Source organism: Bufo bufo, chromosome 7, assembly GCF_905171765.1.
Source record: "Bufo bufo chromosome 7, aBufBuf1.1, whole genome shotgun sequence".
In the NCBI taxonomy this organism is placed as follows: domain Eukaryota; kingdom Metazoa; phylum Chordata; class Amphibia; order Anura; family Bufonidae; genus Bufo; species Bufo bufo.
This window is the reverse complement of record NC_053395.1, coordinates 7556424-7572779: the sequence shown is the minus strand read 5'-3', so window position 1 is coordinate 7572779 and position 16356 is coordinate 7556424. Positions and strand designations below refer to the sequence as shown.

The following is a 16356-nucleotide window of genomic DNA, read 5'->3' as shown; positions in this document are numbered from 1 at the left end:
CGGACGTTTCGAATGTTCTAATTAGACCAGTCCCACCCAAAGTTTACCTTTGGAGAGGTATAAAAGGTTGTGAAGTGTTCACTGTCACCACCACTGAGGAAGGGGTGTATACCCTGAAACGCGTCTGGGTCTGTTGGGACAGTGAGCCGTTCCCCGTTAAACTAGGATCTGAGGAAGGATACAGTCGCGAGGATTCTCTTATATGAACTATTCATATTGTCTCGAATAAGAGGCAGGATCGTAAGGAGTATCCGATACTATACAGCTGCCAAGCCGAGGAGTCACGTGAGACGTCACGTTTAAGACTCCATACCACGTGGGACGCCGCGTAGGGTAAGATCGGCAGAAAACTTTGAGTGAAAGATCGAGCTGTTGACGATATATGGTAAGAGATATCCTTCACGATTATTATATCTGACGATCCGATTAAGCTAGCGGGACAGTATCTGGACAGTGCGTGGTTGTTTCTGCCTTGATATTTAACGCTCCCTATGCGAGTCAGTTGGAGCCTCCATTAGGTTGGAGACAAGAACTTATGCTCTAGGATTGCAAACATCTCCTGCGACTATTTATAAGTGGAGTCGCCTAACGGACACTTTTGGCGATTGTTGGAAAATATATCTTATGAACATTTGCGATTGCCCTGCGATATTTGAGGTCCTTATTTATTGTATACATTGTTTTATTCTATGGATGTTTTTATTTTATGTATTGGCTCTGTATATTAAATATGTGTGATTATTGACATACGCACGAGTACTTGCTGCTTTGTTTTCCCAAATTGGAGTGCCCCTCATTTTTCATTGTTTAATTATTTTGTCCAGACGGTTTGGGTGGACCGAGAGATGTGCACCCTGATTCATTCGGTTGAGAGGTAGAGCCGCTGTGTTCAATTTTTTGCTAATTTCAGGAGTAAAGAACCTCATCTGGTTTTTCTGGTTCATCTGGACCACATTGCAGGTTTCTATGTGTTCAGGGAAGTCATGTAAGAAGAGAAATGACAATGAAGGAAGGGGGGGTGGTGGTCATGGAAGAATGGTGATGAGAGGTCACTGCAACAACAAAGTCTTCACACAATGCAGCAGAACCGCTTCACAGTCTTCACCAGGAAAGGCGCCCTTCTTCTTGAGTGCAGATTCAGGTGCAGTTTCACATGGCTCGGATGGGTGGTAGATGAGGCTATGGTCACTCTCCCTCCAGATTTGGTTCATTATGTGATCATATTTTCTCCCTTAGCCCTGGGTCTACACACAGTCTCTACGGTCAGGTTTTCCTCTGCTCTCAGCCTCCTGCACCAGGGGGCACAATTTTCAGTAGTCTACAGCACTATATATTGATTTATGTTGCAGATCACACGCTGCACCACAATGCAGGTCAAATGACACACGGCTGAAGATCACTGCATCGGGACATGACTGTCCATCACAACCTACTAAAAAGTGAATAGGGTCGCTTTGCGACTCGCAATTTGTTTCATGTGCAAACTGACAGTTGTAAGAAATCGTGAAGGTTTATTTTCTTGAGACTGAGGGGTCTCAGCACCGCAGTCCTGTCTGCTGTCATTATGCTCCAGTGTGCAGTCACATCCCGATGCTGAGATCTTTGGTCATACAATACATGCTGGGGCCCGAGTCACTGGTGGCCCCAGCCTTACACAGAGTACTTGCTCCCTTCTATACTCTGCTCCAGTTGGTTAGACGTGTAGCCCCATTTAAAGGGGTTCTCCGAGAATGGTTTAAAGTGGCCGCCAGCAACCTGTCATAGAATGTGAGCAGGACTGATTGCCTCCACATAGACCTTATAGAGCTCACTACCAGTGATGGCCAGTTCACATTGTTCGCCCGCGAACATATGCGGGCTGCCATCTTTTTTCACAAGTCCGGTGAGGCACAGGTAAGCCCTTACCTGTACCTGTGCGCGAGCCGGTCTGAAAACAAGTGCGATCACCGGGAGCAGGCAGTTCCGAGAACAGCCCGATGAAGGCCCCCGGTGGCTGTTTTCGGAACTGCCTTCTCCCGCTGATCGCACTTGTTTTCAGACCGGCTCGCGCACAGGCAAAGGTAAGGACTTACCTGTGCCTCGCCGGACTTGTGAAAAAAGATGGCAGCCTTCATATGTTCGCGGGCGAGCAATGCAAACTGGCCATCACTGCTCCCTACACACTACGCTCTTGCACATACCTCCCAACCGTCCCAGATCCAGTGGGACAGTACTGGTTTTTGTTGGCTGTCCCATGGTCCTGGGATAGCTGCGGTATGTTTCATAGGTCGCAGACACAGCCGTCCGCTCCCCACATTTAACTCAGCTGCCGACGCACCCCAGTATAACTGCAAGAAAAAGGGGGTCAGTCAGCACATCCCAATGCGCAGGTGCACGCCGCAATGGCTAAAAACACGAAGAAAAACAACACAATGCAGCAGCACTCTGCAAACACATAAAGTACAATAATACGGCCATAGTTATAGAAGATATTTTGGTGCTAATGCTGCGCTTATTTTATAAATTTCTGATTCTCGGCAAATACATTTTGTCCAAAAATCTTTGTGCCCAACTGCCAGCGTCAAGGTGATCTCTATAGGACATGAACCTGACACTAATCAATACCTGTTATGTGCCATAATAGACTCCATTGAATACAGGGAACGCAGGTACCAACATGTATGCTGAGCCCACTCTATACCTCTCCTGGTGCCAGACAGCTTCCAATGAGTTATATAACTATGGCATTATTGTACTTTGTGTGTTTGCAGAGTGCTGCTGCATTGTGTTTTTTTCTTCGTGTTTCTAGCCATGGTGGCGTGCACCTGCGCATTGGGATGTGCTGACTGACCCCCTTTTTCTTGCAGTTGTACTGCGCTGGAGGTGCGGCTGAACCCTGGAGGTGTGGCTGACTCCAGGAGGTGTGGCTGACTACTGGAGACGTGGCTGACTCCAGGAGGTGTGGCTGACTCTAGGAGGTGTGGCTGACTCTAGGAGGTGTGGCTGACTCCTGGAGGTGTGGCTGACTCCAGGAGGTGTGGCTGACTCATGGAGGTGCGGCTGACTCCAGGAGGTGTGGCTGACTCATGGAGGTGCGCTGACTCCAGGAGGTGTGGCTCACTCCAGTTTTATAGAGATCACCTTGACGCCGGCAGTCGGGCACAAAGATTTTTGGACAAAATGTATTTGCCAAGAATCTCAAATTTACAAAATAAGCGCAGCATTAGCACCAGAATATTTTCTATGACTGTGGCATTATTGTACGTTGTGTGTTTGCAGAGTGCTGCTGCATTGTGTTTTTTTTCTTTGTGACGCACCCCAGTAGGCACAATCACACATCACGATAGCAGAGTGTGCCGGCCCATGAATTAGCGCGTGAGTCTCCTACACAGACCAGCAGATGTGTGACCGCACCGTGCAGCATTCCACTACGTGATCGTGGGCACCTAAAACTAGTTTGATTGTGTTTTATTGTCATATCTTATGCCTGTATGCTGTACTTCATCTCATGTCATATTCTCCCATGTCACTATGTGATTCTATGTGTAAGATCCTTTACACAGGCCTAGTCAGGGTGCACTACACCAGTTTCTCCACAAGATGGTGCAGTGTTACAGTGTATATATAGCTTAGCTCAGGCCTAGTTAGGGCAGTCTTTCCCTGACGTTTAGTCAGAGAGCAGCCATGATGTAGCTGCTTGCTGGAGAGAGGCCTCCTGCCTCTCTGCACTCTCCCTGTTGGCTCCACAGTCCAGGGTTAAAGCCTACAAGATTCAGCCTAGAGGTGAGAAATCTACCTCTACAGCTTGCTCCTCCAGGGTGACCAGTGATAAGCTACAAACAGCAAGTATTCAAGGGGATTAGTATATTTTATTCAAGTCAAAGGAAAGCACACGGCCATACTTAAAGGCTTCCCAGGCACCTTTGCAATTAGGTGTAGGACACAGTTACGGCATCCACACCTCCAGTTTAAACCCTGAGGACAGTTAGGCCAACTGTCAGAAAACCACTGGAAACAGAGGTTCAAGGATTCTGAAAACCACCTTCAATACAGGTTAGAGTAAGGCGAGAGTTAATACCAGCCTAAGACTTTTATACTTCAAAAGCCTAGTCTGAAGCAGTAGCTTTCATATATATAAAAGACAAAGAGCCTGTTTTATCTGAGGACTTACAATATCCTACCCCCGTATGCATGAGAGACTGTATTTCATATCTGGATGTACTAGAGACTGTACTATACTTGGATGTTACTGTTACCAGGAGCAACATTTAGTAAAAGTTATAAGTTGGATTGCACCATCCTTGTCTCAGTCTCCAATTCCTCAGTTAACACTACAGTAAATGGTTGTACCACCATAAAAGGTACTGGCATCATGACTATAAGGGACCTTGCCATCGGCACATTAATACAGACCATCAAGGGCACCTCGAACCACCATCTGGCCTGTGTCCCTAACACCAGAGTGTGCCCCAGAGAATCCTTGTGCCGTTCTCCTCATCACTTATGCAAGCCTGCCCAGGGACGACATAACCGGCCCACCTATTGCTCACACCGTGACCTCACATATAATTCCCCTGTCGGTCTGGCTCACTGCATCAAATAAATCTTGGCGTCACGAACAGGATTAATTTCCTTTGTGCCTTTAATGAACTGTGTGAACAGGATCTGCAACCCCTGCGCCCATATAGCCTGCCTATTGTGAATGAGCCCCAACTGTTTGATAGCTTTTATTGGTCCAAAGGATTGTTTGGGCTGATTAGAGACTGTCTGCATGTATTGCGCTACACTTCTACTACAAAACCACATTTTTAAAACTGCAAAATTGTGGATTTTTCAAAAGTTAATAGCGCTGCTTGCTTTATTTGAATGGCCTGCTTTGCACTTAAAATGGCCACCTAAAGGACTTGTAATTGTTTGCTGCGCCATCACAGAGCAGCCAGGCGGGAAAAACTAAGTTACACCCCCTCTCAAAGTGGGAAAATATTGGCGCCACTGTGTTGAGAAGCGGGAATCGTATTTCTGCCACGCCATAAACCTCATTTGCATGGACAATATATGTGCTGCATCCCCTATACTGGAGTACCTAGGGGGCGTGCAAGAGATGACAAGTTGAAGGAAACTGCGTAACCAAAGATGACAGAGAGCGGAGCAACCAGAGAGACTCCAGCATCCAGAGAGCCAAAGTCCGGGACAGGACAAGAAATGGGTGAGCCACCTGCATACTTTCCGGGATCGAGGATGCCGCCCTACCCCTGCCGGCAGCCATGTGACATCTTTCCCAGGCCGAGTCCTTTGTGGCCTGCTCTGATGGAAGAGATACGCACCACTGAGGTGCGCAAAATGACTCAAACTAAAATTTACTTTGAAGAAGTTGCAAAAGCCATCCATGAAAACCCTAGAGACTGTCAGCCCCGCCTGGAACGGAGGTCGGGCACTGTCATTACTTTTGACAAGGACCGGGGTTTTGGATTCATAAAAGACCTCACTACTGGCCGGGACCTATATGTGAACAGAAGGTCCGTCAAGCGGAGTTACTTACCCGGGTACATGCATAACCTCCGGGAGGGGGAACAAGTGGAATTCACCCTTGCTGAGGGCCTGAGGGGTCAGTATGCCACAGGGATGACTCGCCCGTGGCCTAATGCAGCGTACTCAAGTTATGTTTAGAAATGTTCCTGGGTGTTGTAGTGCAATAGTCACTAACCTGGTACGGCTGACTCTCTGCAAGGGCAGATGATGATGAGAAATGTTCGTGACGCCAGTGCCAATTAAACGGTGGCACGCCGTTGCTGATAGCAGGGATAACTGAGGGACCACGTGATGTTAAAGCAGAACTTAAACTTTAGTAGGTATCATATAGGGACATTAACGGAAGCGCAGTTCCTTTGCATACAGTCGATTTTTCAATACAGTTGATGCAGGCAATGTATATGTAAATAGCAAGGTGACTTCAGAGTGTTAAACACAGGACTTGCAGTACAGGCGGCTTGCACTCTATTCCTGTCTGATCCTGGAACATAGAAAATCTTCTCCAAGGCCCAATGCCCTAGCTCTGGCGTATATCCTTGGTTTTATCTTTATAAAGTACCTTCTCTGTTGTCTTGAGTACCTCTTGCTTTTCTTGGCTTGCCTCTGTCTCTCTCAGCTTCCTCAGGCTCTAGAAACTTCTGAACTCCCAGGCTGTTTAACAGTGGTCTTCCTGCTTCTGCATATATAAATTCAGGAGGGGAACCTTCTCCTTGGATTTGGAACCCGGTTACAGGGACCGCAATACCCTATCCTGGTCCGCAGGCTTCAGGCCTGGACTTGTCTCTGACATAGTCTAAACTCCAACTGCTGTAGACTGACTTTAGACTAGACTTCCTTCCTTACCCTGACTGGGCCTTATATAAACTAGGGCTCCCTAGCTCCCTCTAATGACTAAGAGCTGGAATGACACCCCTAGCAGGCCTGTACATGCAAGTTTCACAGTAACAGGGAAATACATAGCATCACATTCAATTACAAGTTATAACCAACCTCCCCATAAATAAGGGGACACGACAGCACACAAAGTGACCCTTTTGTAGTGGCGGGCATTACCGTCCCCGTACACTACACTAAGCCAGAAAATTGTGAGGACTCAGATGATATTTCTCTCCCAGAAACTGAGCCAGAGGTCCAACTTGAGCCTACCCGGACCACTTACCATGAGAGAGCTGCATTCATCAAGCTTAACATCTTCTAGCAACCCACAGTATTGGAGAAGCCAGCCAGCCTGTATCCATCGCCAGAGCTTGACATCCTATATTATGTTTAAGTAACAGCTAATCCACAGCAAATCTAGTTACTAGCACTGCTCCTCTTACGCCTTGTAGATCTAGAAGCACGTCTGATAAGGCGATAGAGGTGTGATTCAGAGACTTAGCCAAGTCACATGCAATAGAATTTATAGTACGAGTATTATATATAGCCAGTCCATGCACTCCAAATATAGAGGCACCCAAAGTTGTATATTCTGCACGGCTGAGAAGGGGTAAAGTAGTCACAGTTTTCTGATAAAGTCTTGGTAACAGATCTGTAAGCTCTCCTGATAGGGGGTTGACTGGGAAGGGCCAAAGTCAGCCTGGATAAAGCACAGGGACCTCCAATAACATTAGCAGGAATGTAATTGTAAGTGCTGTTACCACAAGACAAAAACCATCCCTTAGGGAGAATTATATTATAGATAAAACTGGGAGTCACAATGGTCTTATTACAACTCATGGAATTATTCAGGGAGCTAACCAGCCTACTATTCTTTTTACAGGTGTCATCAATATAATCATATACACTATTCTTAGGTAATCCACTTTTTATGTCTCTACTATCACAATATAAAGTCATATCCTGGGAAAAGGTAAAACAAGTCTCTGCTGCAGTCACATTAATAGTAATTATTCTAATATTATCCCTGCTATTTCCTAATTTCTGACACCCCCACAAAAGTCATACAAGGGAATAAAAGATTGTGTATTGTTAGCCATCGACCAGACTTCAAGGAGGGATTCATCGGGTGTAGGCTCAGCAATAACACATGTTTGTATAAGATCCCGTGGGCTCTGTAAGTCTTTAAGGCACAATGAACTAACATTTAGGGCATTTGCCATCCTGACTATACTATTCTGTTCAGAATAAAAGGGGACGGGAGCCAAGGGATCTTGCTCCTGAGCTCTTTTATATACTGACTGATTATTTGGTGCACCGCAGAAGAAACTCATCTCCTCTGGGTGATAAATACATGTAGTAATAAGCCAGACTGGTAAGATCACACAAAGATTAATCATTATCAGCAGACAAACAAATCTCCCAGAATATTGTGGGGTCATCATCTTCAGCCTGTGGCAAGGCACTTTTCAGGGAAACTTCTTCTGAGCTCCCCTCTTTGTTCAGGGATTTCACACCTGCTTCACCCTCTTTGTCTTTGTCTGTCACCGGAGAAGAAACCTCAGGGACCCTTTTCACTCTGCTAGCGTGAATCCAGATTGGAGCCTCTTCTGTGAGAATCGTTGTTCTGTTGACTGCTGCCACTCGGGTGGGTGGTCCAAACGGGAACTCAGTCTGTTTCCGTCCTTTTGCCAGGCGCTGGACTATTACCACGTCTCCTGGTTGGAAAGGATGCGTAGGTTCCTGTGGAGAGAAAGGAGAGGCACGAGCAATATCTCGTTCAATTTGATCTAAAGTTTCTACAAGTTTCCTCACATATTCTGCCTGTACTACTTCTAGATCCCCTTTTTCTATCACAGGGGCCTTTGGACCCCAAGGGGTGGGGAAGGGTCTTCCCATTAGGACCTCAAATGGTGAGTAACCAGTATTCTTATTAGGCTGCATCATAATTTCTGCTAGGGCTATAGGTAAGAACTTTTTCCAATTAGTGAACGGCACTCAAGTAATTTTCCTTATTTTTTCTTTAATTGTTCTATTCATCCTTTCTACTACCCCGGAACTCTGTGGGTGATAAGGGAGGTGGAACTTCCAGTCAATCCTTACATACCCTGGACGCAAAAGCTGGGCCATTATCTGAGTTAATTTGAACAGGATACCCCCATCTGGGGATGATCTCTTGTAACAAAATTTTTACCACAATTTGTGTGGTTTCATTGGTAGTAGGAAAAACCTCCGGCCATCTAGAGAACATATCCACAATTACAATTGCATACTCCTGCTTTCTTCCTGTCTTTGGGATATGGGTGAAGTCAATTTGTAAGTGAGTGAATGGCGAAGTCGGGTAATTCAGATGCTGGTGTTGGGCCTTCTTTGAATTATTTGGGTTGTTTCTGAGACATATAATACACCGTGAAACATAAGATTGTACCTTTGATCTAAGACTTGGTATAAAAAAATCTGAATGAGGTCAGTAGTTGCCTGTGCTCCCCTATGGCCAAGACCATGATACTGTGCAATTAAAATCAGGGCGCTTGCAACTGGAATACATGGTTTCCCCTCTTTGCAGATAAGACCCGTATCAGGGTCTTGTACTGCACCTACCGACTGCGATTCTATTTTGTCACTACTGGTAGCCAAATCCTGGAGGCTTAGCAATAGATTGTCAGTAAGGGTAATGTCTGGAACTAGGGAGGGCATTTGAACTGTTGCTGCTGTTCTAATAGCAGCCTCTTTTGCTGCCTGATCAGCTAGGGCATTCCCTTTAGCTATGTGCGTTTGGAGACCAGTATGTGCCTTACAATGGATAATAGCAACTTTTCTTTGTAATTGGATGGCGGCCAGGAGATCATGTACTAGGGTGGAATGTGAGATTTGCTTCCCATCAGCAGCTATGAAGCTTCTCTTCTGCCAGATTACCCCATGATCATGTACAACCCCAAAGGCATACTTGGAATCGGTGTATACATTTACATCTCTCCCCTCAAAAAGACAACAAGCTCTAGTGAGGGCAATCAGTTCAGCCGCTTGGGCTGACTGAAAAGGTATAGGATTCGATTCTAGAATAACATCAGGGAGTTGAACCACAGCATATCCTGCATGATAAGTGTTGTCATTAGGGCGGGAACAGGATCCATCCACAAAAATATCAGGTGCTCCTTCAATGGGTGAGTCCAGTCAGGCCTAGGTGAGGTATGTTCATGTATAAGTTCAGTACATGCATGGGAAGGAGGCAAATCATCCTGCACTCCCTTGTAGCCAAGTAGGGCATTCAGTATAGCCATTGGACCAAATGTGGGTGCTGAGTATTTGATATGAAGTTGAGGATTAGATAGCAACAAAACTTCATATCCACTCAGTCTTTGTGCTGACATATGTTGTGTATGTATGTTCTTCAATAGGGCCTGAACATTGTGTGAGGTATGCAGAGTGGTGGGATGACCTAGGGTGATAGGCGTGGCCATCTCAGCGACCATATCACAGGCTGCCAAACTCCTGAGACATGCAGGCATGCCCTGAACCTATACGGGAACCAGTTTTGAGAAAAAAGCAACAGCGCAGATTTTGCCTCCATGATCTTGCACCAGGACTCCCGCCATGTTTTACAATTGTCCCTGGCAAATAAGTGAAACATCACGCCATAGTCGGGTAGGCCCAAACCAGGACTTGAAACCATTGCACATTTCAAATGACTAAAAGCTTGTAACATTTCATCAGACCGTTTAATGAAGTCAGGCATATCAGTATTAGTGGCTTGTCTCAGAATATTATCATAGTAGGAGCAATCAGCAATCCATTGGCGGCAGTAACCAATCATGCCAAGAAAGGTTAACATGTCTTTCTTGGTTTGTGGGCGGGGCAGACCCAGTATGGCGGTAATTCTGGCATGGCTGATTTTTCTCTCACCTTTACCGAGAACAAAGCCCAAATACTCAACACTTTCCATACACCATTGTAATTTCTTCCTAGAAACTTTGTGACCACATTCACATAGCCACCGTAATAATCTAACACAGTCTGCCTGGCAGGCCTCCCGAGTAGAACTACATATGAGGAGATCGTCCACATATTGTAGAAGGACAGAACCATGAGGGGCAGTCCAAGGGTGCAGTGTAGCTTGGAGGACAATGGAGTAGACTACTGGGGAGTCTACATAACCCTGACGCATTCTACACCAAGTATACTGGAGGAATTTAAATGTGAAGGCAAAGAGTGGCCGTGTCTCTTTGTCCACTGAGACAGAAAAAAATGCATTCTTTAAATCAATAACAGAGAAAAACTCTGCATGGGCAGAAATAGCTGATAGCAGAGATGGTACGTCTGGAACCACAGGGGCTATGGGTATGATCTGTGCATTTACCGCTCTAAGATCCTGGACAAACCTAAAGGTATTATCAGCCTTTCTCACTAGGTTGATAGGTGTATTATAGGGGGAAATAAGTTCCTCAATAACCCCTGCCTCTAGGAATTCCGTCAACATAGACTCAATCCCCTTTTTTTTTTCTGGGGAAAGGGGGTATTGTTTATTATAAACAGGTGCAGCGCCGGGCTTAAGCATTGCCTTATATGGTGTACAAGAGATAAGGCCAACATCTTGGTCAGTATTTGCCCAAACCTCAGGAGGAACCGGATCAAGTAGCGGATCCTGAGGTTGGCATTCCAAATATAAAAATCAATTACCCTTTGGTACATGAATGGGCATAACTGAGAATGTGACATGTAGGTGTCCCGTCTTGCTAATCCCCAACTGCAACCTTAACAGAACAAACAAATCTCTCCCTAATAAATTCACAGGACAATTTGGAATGATCCTAAAACTGTGTGTGAACATTGACTGGTGCTTGTATGGAAGTTGGATCGAGAGGGGAGGAGTTTTATAAGATCTGGTCAGTATCCCATTAATTCCCACAGAGGGCTCAGCATTCTCTCTTGGACCACTATAATAATCCTCACATATAGTAGTACTACTAGTAGCACCAGAATCCACAAGAAAAGGGAGAGGACGTCCCTCTATGGTTAACACAATCTGTGGTGATTCCTTATAGTGGTTTGTGATGAGAGTGAATGCTGGGATACTGTCCCCCGGGCATCCTCATTGAGATGTCTGCTGCCCCCAGGCTACGGGAAAACGAGGGGTATTATTCTGGGGCTGGGGAAGGGGGGGGGGGGGGAAGATCTCGGATCTGAGCTTGTGGATATGGTTGGGTGCCTTGAGCTTGGGTATCATTTAGGGCATGTTGCCTGAGTGGGTAAGGGCATCGACTGATCCAGTGGTCAGTCTTACCACAAATAAAGCAACCTGCAGGACGATTTCTATTATTCTCCCCTCTCCCAGAGCATGGCCCTCTACCCCTTCTTCTGCCACTTCCCCTATTGGGCTGATTCGAGGGACAATTGCTATCCTGAGTTTGGTAATGGGCCTCTTTAGGTCTTACCATTTCAAAACAACCCGCCGCATCTTTCTCCATTAACTTATTTTGGAATTGATCTTTATTAAGACTAGGCCATTCGGAGATCATTTGTTTAACAGTAACCTGGAGATGTGGCTGTAGATTGATAAGGAAAGTCTGAATGAGCATAGAATGCATATTATCCTGAATACTCATTCCTGCCTCCAGAGTCCAAACTTCATTAAACCTCTTCCTAAAGTCTATAACAGACTCTCCTGATTTTTGTTTACAGGCTACAGCAGTCGGCAATGAGGACCTAGTCTGAAAACAGCTCTCCATTTCACACTTAATTTCTTCCCACATGGTGTCTATGCCTGCCTCAGTATTTAATTTATAATTTCCAGCCGGCGTATTCGGGGGCTCTACAGTGCTTATAGAGGGGACCTTACTCCAATCCCAGGGGGAATTGTGTCCAACTATCCCATCTATTATTAGGCGCATATCCTCCTGAGTCAGACATCTCCCTTTACAAACTCTCTTCAAATAATGAAATGTCCCAGATGAAGATTAAGAGGGTTTAGGGCAGTGTTTAACAATCTTATGAATATCATCTACTTCAATAGGTTTCTTTAACAAGGTGTCCCCTACAGTCATAAAAGGGAACTGTTCCTCAAGGTTACTGTCCTCATCAGGATGAGGTATATGTTCAGGTTTGGGAAAATACTTTTGTGATCTAAGGCACATGGGAGGTATGACATCTCCATCACCAACAGCACCAGCCGCTGGATCCTGACCACTCTGATCAGGCATAGGTTGGGGAAACTGCGGAGGTGGCTGTGGGAGCTGGGGAGCTGTAGGTGGTTGGATGTTGGTAGCAGTATATCCAGCCAGTAAATCTAAGTCACCTTTTGAAACGGATGGTTATATCTGTGAGATATTTCATAAATAGGGAGGAGGGGGCTTCTGAAGCGAACCCCTTGTCAATTCTTTTTCTAACTCATGTTTCTTTTTATATGCCTCCTGGTTCTCTGCCTTCTGTTTCTTAACCTTTTTATTTGGTCTGTCATACCAATATGGTGCATAAGTAAGCCAATTTTCCGCTCCATATACTGCATGTCCCACTGGGGGTCTGGACCATAATATGGGTAAGCTTCAGTGTCACCCAAACATAACCTTTTTACCATGTCCATATAGAAGGTGTCGTTACCCCCTTCCCGAGGGAACGAATTTATACTCTTCATCCCCTCTGTCCATCCTGCCATATTATCCACCCAGGGAGTAACTAAATAATAATCAGTCCCACAGACCTGGGCTACATAATCCTTACATGTTTCTCCTACATACGGAGGGGGTGGAGAGACCTTTCCTTGCTTAGCACCCATTTCTTATAACTTAATTGAGACGGAGGCAGAGCAGAACTCTCCCTAGGACTGGCTGTACTGAACCGTAAAGGCTCCGACAATTCCTGTCAACTGGGTAGAGAGGACTTATGTCTATGCTCAACTTCCTTCTCAACTGTCTGTTAGTATTATCCCTTAAAACCATCACTTGCATTCATCAGTTTCTGGGTTAGCGGGTTTCCCCTCGCCAGAGTGGTGGGGCGTCTTACTGTTCTCCAGGACACACACAATAAAGTTAGTACAGTTTTCACAGTATCATTTGCTGCTTACCTTCAGCATAAAATAAAATTACTTAATGCTTCATAACATCATAACATAACAGAAAGCATAAGAAAGCGACAGATAAGAAGCAATAGAAATTGGCTGACAAGAGAAACCAGGGTGCAGACAATATTTGAATTCTTCCCAAAAGAATTGCTCTTTTAAATCCTTCCCTAAAGAATTTATCTTTTAGACTTGGCCAGTAGTCTATTTAAAGTCTATCTTGCCTAAAGATAGATACTGTTCCTTTCAGTGTGTCTGAAGTGGATTCAAGATAGAAACCACAGAGAGTTTTCGGAAAGCACCGGAATCTTCCCAGTCCTAAAGGCAGGGAGTTTCCGTACTTACCAAATTCCTGTGTGTTCTATCCCGGACGAGCCCCCAGCTGAAGGGGTTCTTCTTCAGTATGCACCCTGATTCCGCCTTCATCCCCAATGACAGGCGCCTGGAGAGCTGTCAATGACACACACACAGTATGGTCCTAGAAACAGCTCTGATTTTATCTTGAGAATACAGCTTCTTTATACATACATCCATACAGGAAACAGATGTGGTTCACATATACAATTGTGCTGAATAGAAACAATTCCTTATATGGAAATAAGGCTAATGTAAATACATTCACCCTCTAGTATGATGTCACCCAACACCCTGTCATTCATACAGATTATATAGCTTATTCTATTTAACCCTTCAACAGCTGTGACCCAGACTCAACCAATGAGCCGCAACAGAAAAAGACACAGACCTATCCACTAACTCTGCTGCATCAGAGCCTACTACTACTACTCTCATGGTTCCAGTATCTACCATCGCTGTTCCCAAGATTGCTGCATCTGTGAAGGGTCTTTCATATGCCGCCTGCCGGGTCCGTGCACATAAAATATCTGCACCAAAACCTGTAGAGCCAGCACAATGGGTGGGTCCCTTTCCAGTTTATTTACCTGCAAGTACAGTTGTGTGGGTTAATCCCATATATGACCCAAACTACTGGCCTCAGTTAAAAGCAGAGCCTGGATTCACCATCCATGATGACCAGGGTGGAATGGACACCTACTTGTTAGTGGGCCTGCTAGGCCAACACCTGCACCTGTGTATCTTAATAACTGTTCCCGTAGAGGCGTTCCTTTGTTGCAACAATGTGAGCTGCTGCCAGTTCCCCACGGCCCAGTGGCAGTTCCTTAAGTCACTCTGGATACCAATGCCCGCATTGTGCCTTTTTCAGGATTCCCTGTCGGACAATATTTTCTTTATCGCATTTGTGCCTGTTTTTGCACATGTTTTCCCTTTAACTCATTTTTCAGGTTAATTTGGGATTTTGCTATGGACTTGTTTTATAATGTTTTAAGCCATATGCCCAGAAGGACATTTTCTGTGATCATTGCACTGACTTATCTCTTAAAAGTTTTATATGCTAAAATATATTATATTTGCACTTTGATATATGCCAATACTTATTGGGACTCTTTATTACTTGCCATGGACATTTTTGCCCTTACTTATGATCGTCGCCCATGTTTCCCCGTCAAGCACCGAAAATTGTCAACGCCCATTATTTACCCAGACCAGTGTATATATATTATATGTGACGCATTTGCCTACAATGTCTTTATGGTACATTGCAAAGTCCACATTTAAATTTGCTCTTTTTGGAGGTGATTGTATATGGCGTATGTTTTGGTGTCTTGCAGGTGACCAGATTCCTGTCCTGGATGTGTCAGGGGCGACACATGTTATACAAGAGGGTATGCAGTGTCCCACTACGTGATCGTGGGCACTGCAAACTAGTTTAATTGTGTTTTACTGTCATATATTATGCCTGTATGCTGTACTTCATCTCATGTCATATTCTCCCATGTCACTATATGATTCTATGTGTAAGATCCTTTACACAGGCCTAGTTAGGGTGCAGTACACTAGTTTCTCCACAAGATAGGGCAGTGTAACAGTGTATATACAGGGAGTGCAGAATTATTAGACAAGTTGTATTTTTGAGGATTAATTTTATTATTGAACAACAACCATGTTCTCAATGAACCCAAAAAACTCATTAATATCAAAGCTGAATATTTTTGGAAGTAGTTTTTAGTTTGTTTTTAGTTTTAGCTATTTTAGGGGGAAATCTGTGTGTGCAGGTGACTATTACTGTGCATAATTATTAGGCAACTTAACAAAAAACAAATATATACCCATTTCAATTATTTATTTTTACCAGTGAAACCAATATAACATCTAAACATTCACAAATATACATTTCTGACATTCAAAAACAAAACAAAAACAAATCAGTGACCAATATAGCCAAATTTCTTTGCAAGGACACTCAAAAGCCTGCCATCCATGGATTCTGTCAGTGTTTTGATCTGTTCACCATCAACATTGCGTGCAGCAGCAACCACAGCCTCCCAGACATTGTTCAGAGAGGTGTACTGTTTTCCCTCCTTGTAAATCTCACATTTGATGATGGACCACAGGTTCTCAAAGGGGTTCAGATCAGGTGAACAAGGAGGCCATGTCATTAGATTTTCTTCTTTTATACCCTTTCTTGCCAGCCACGCTGTGGAGTACTTGGACGCGTGTGATGGAGCATTGTCCTGCATGAAAATCATGTTTTTCTTGAAGGATGCAGACTTCTTCCTGTACCACTGCTTGAAGAAGGTGTCTTCCAGAAACTGGCAGTAGGACTGGGAGTTGAGCTTGACTCCATCCTCAACCCGAAAAGGCCCCACAAGCTCATCTTTGATGATACCAGCCCAAACCAGTACTCCACCTCCACCTTGCTGGCGTCTGAGTCGGACTGGAGCTCTCTGCCCTTTACCAATCCAGCCACGGGCCCATCCATCTGGCCCATCAAGACTCACTCTCATTTCATCAGTCCATAAAACCTTAGAAAAATCAGTCTTGAGATATTTCTTGGCCCAGTC

General features: G+C 44.9%; 1 protein-coding gene across 1 annotated transcript in view; it reads left to right on the top strand.

Annotated features, from left to right (window-relative positions):
- Window positions 1-5112: 5112 nt before the first annotated feature.
- LOC121007954 (serine protease 33-like) overlaps window positions 5113-16356 on the top strand; it is a 78680-nt gene continuing 67436 nt past the window's right edge. The window contains exon 1 of the mRNA XM_040440221.1: window positions 5113-5584. Coding sequence (XP_040296155.1) covers window positions 5113-5584 — 472 coding nt within the window. The remainder of the gene's footprint in view (window positions 5585-16356) is intronic.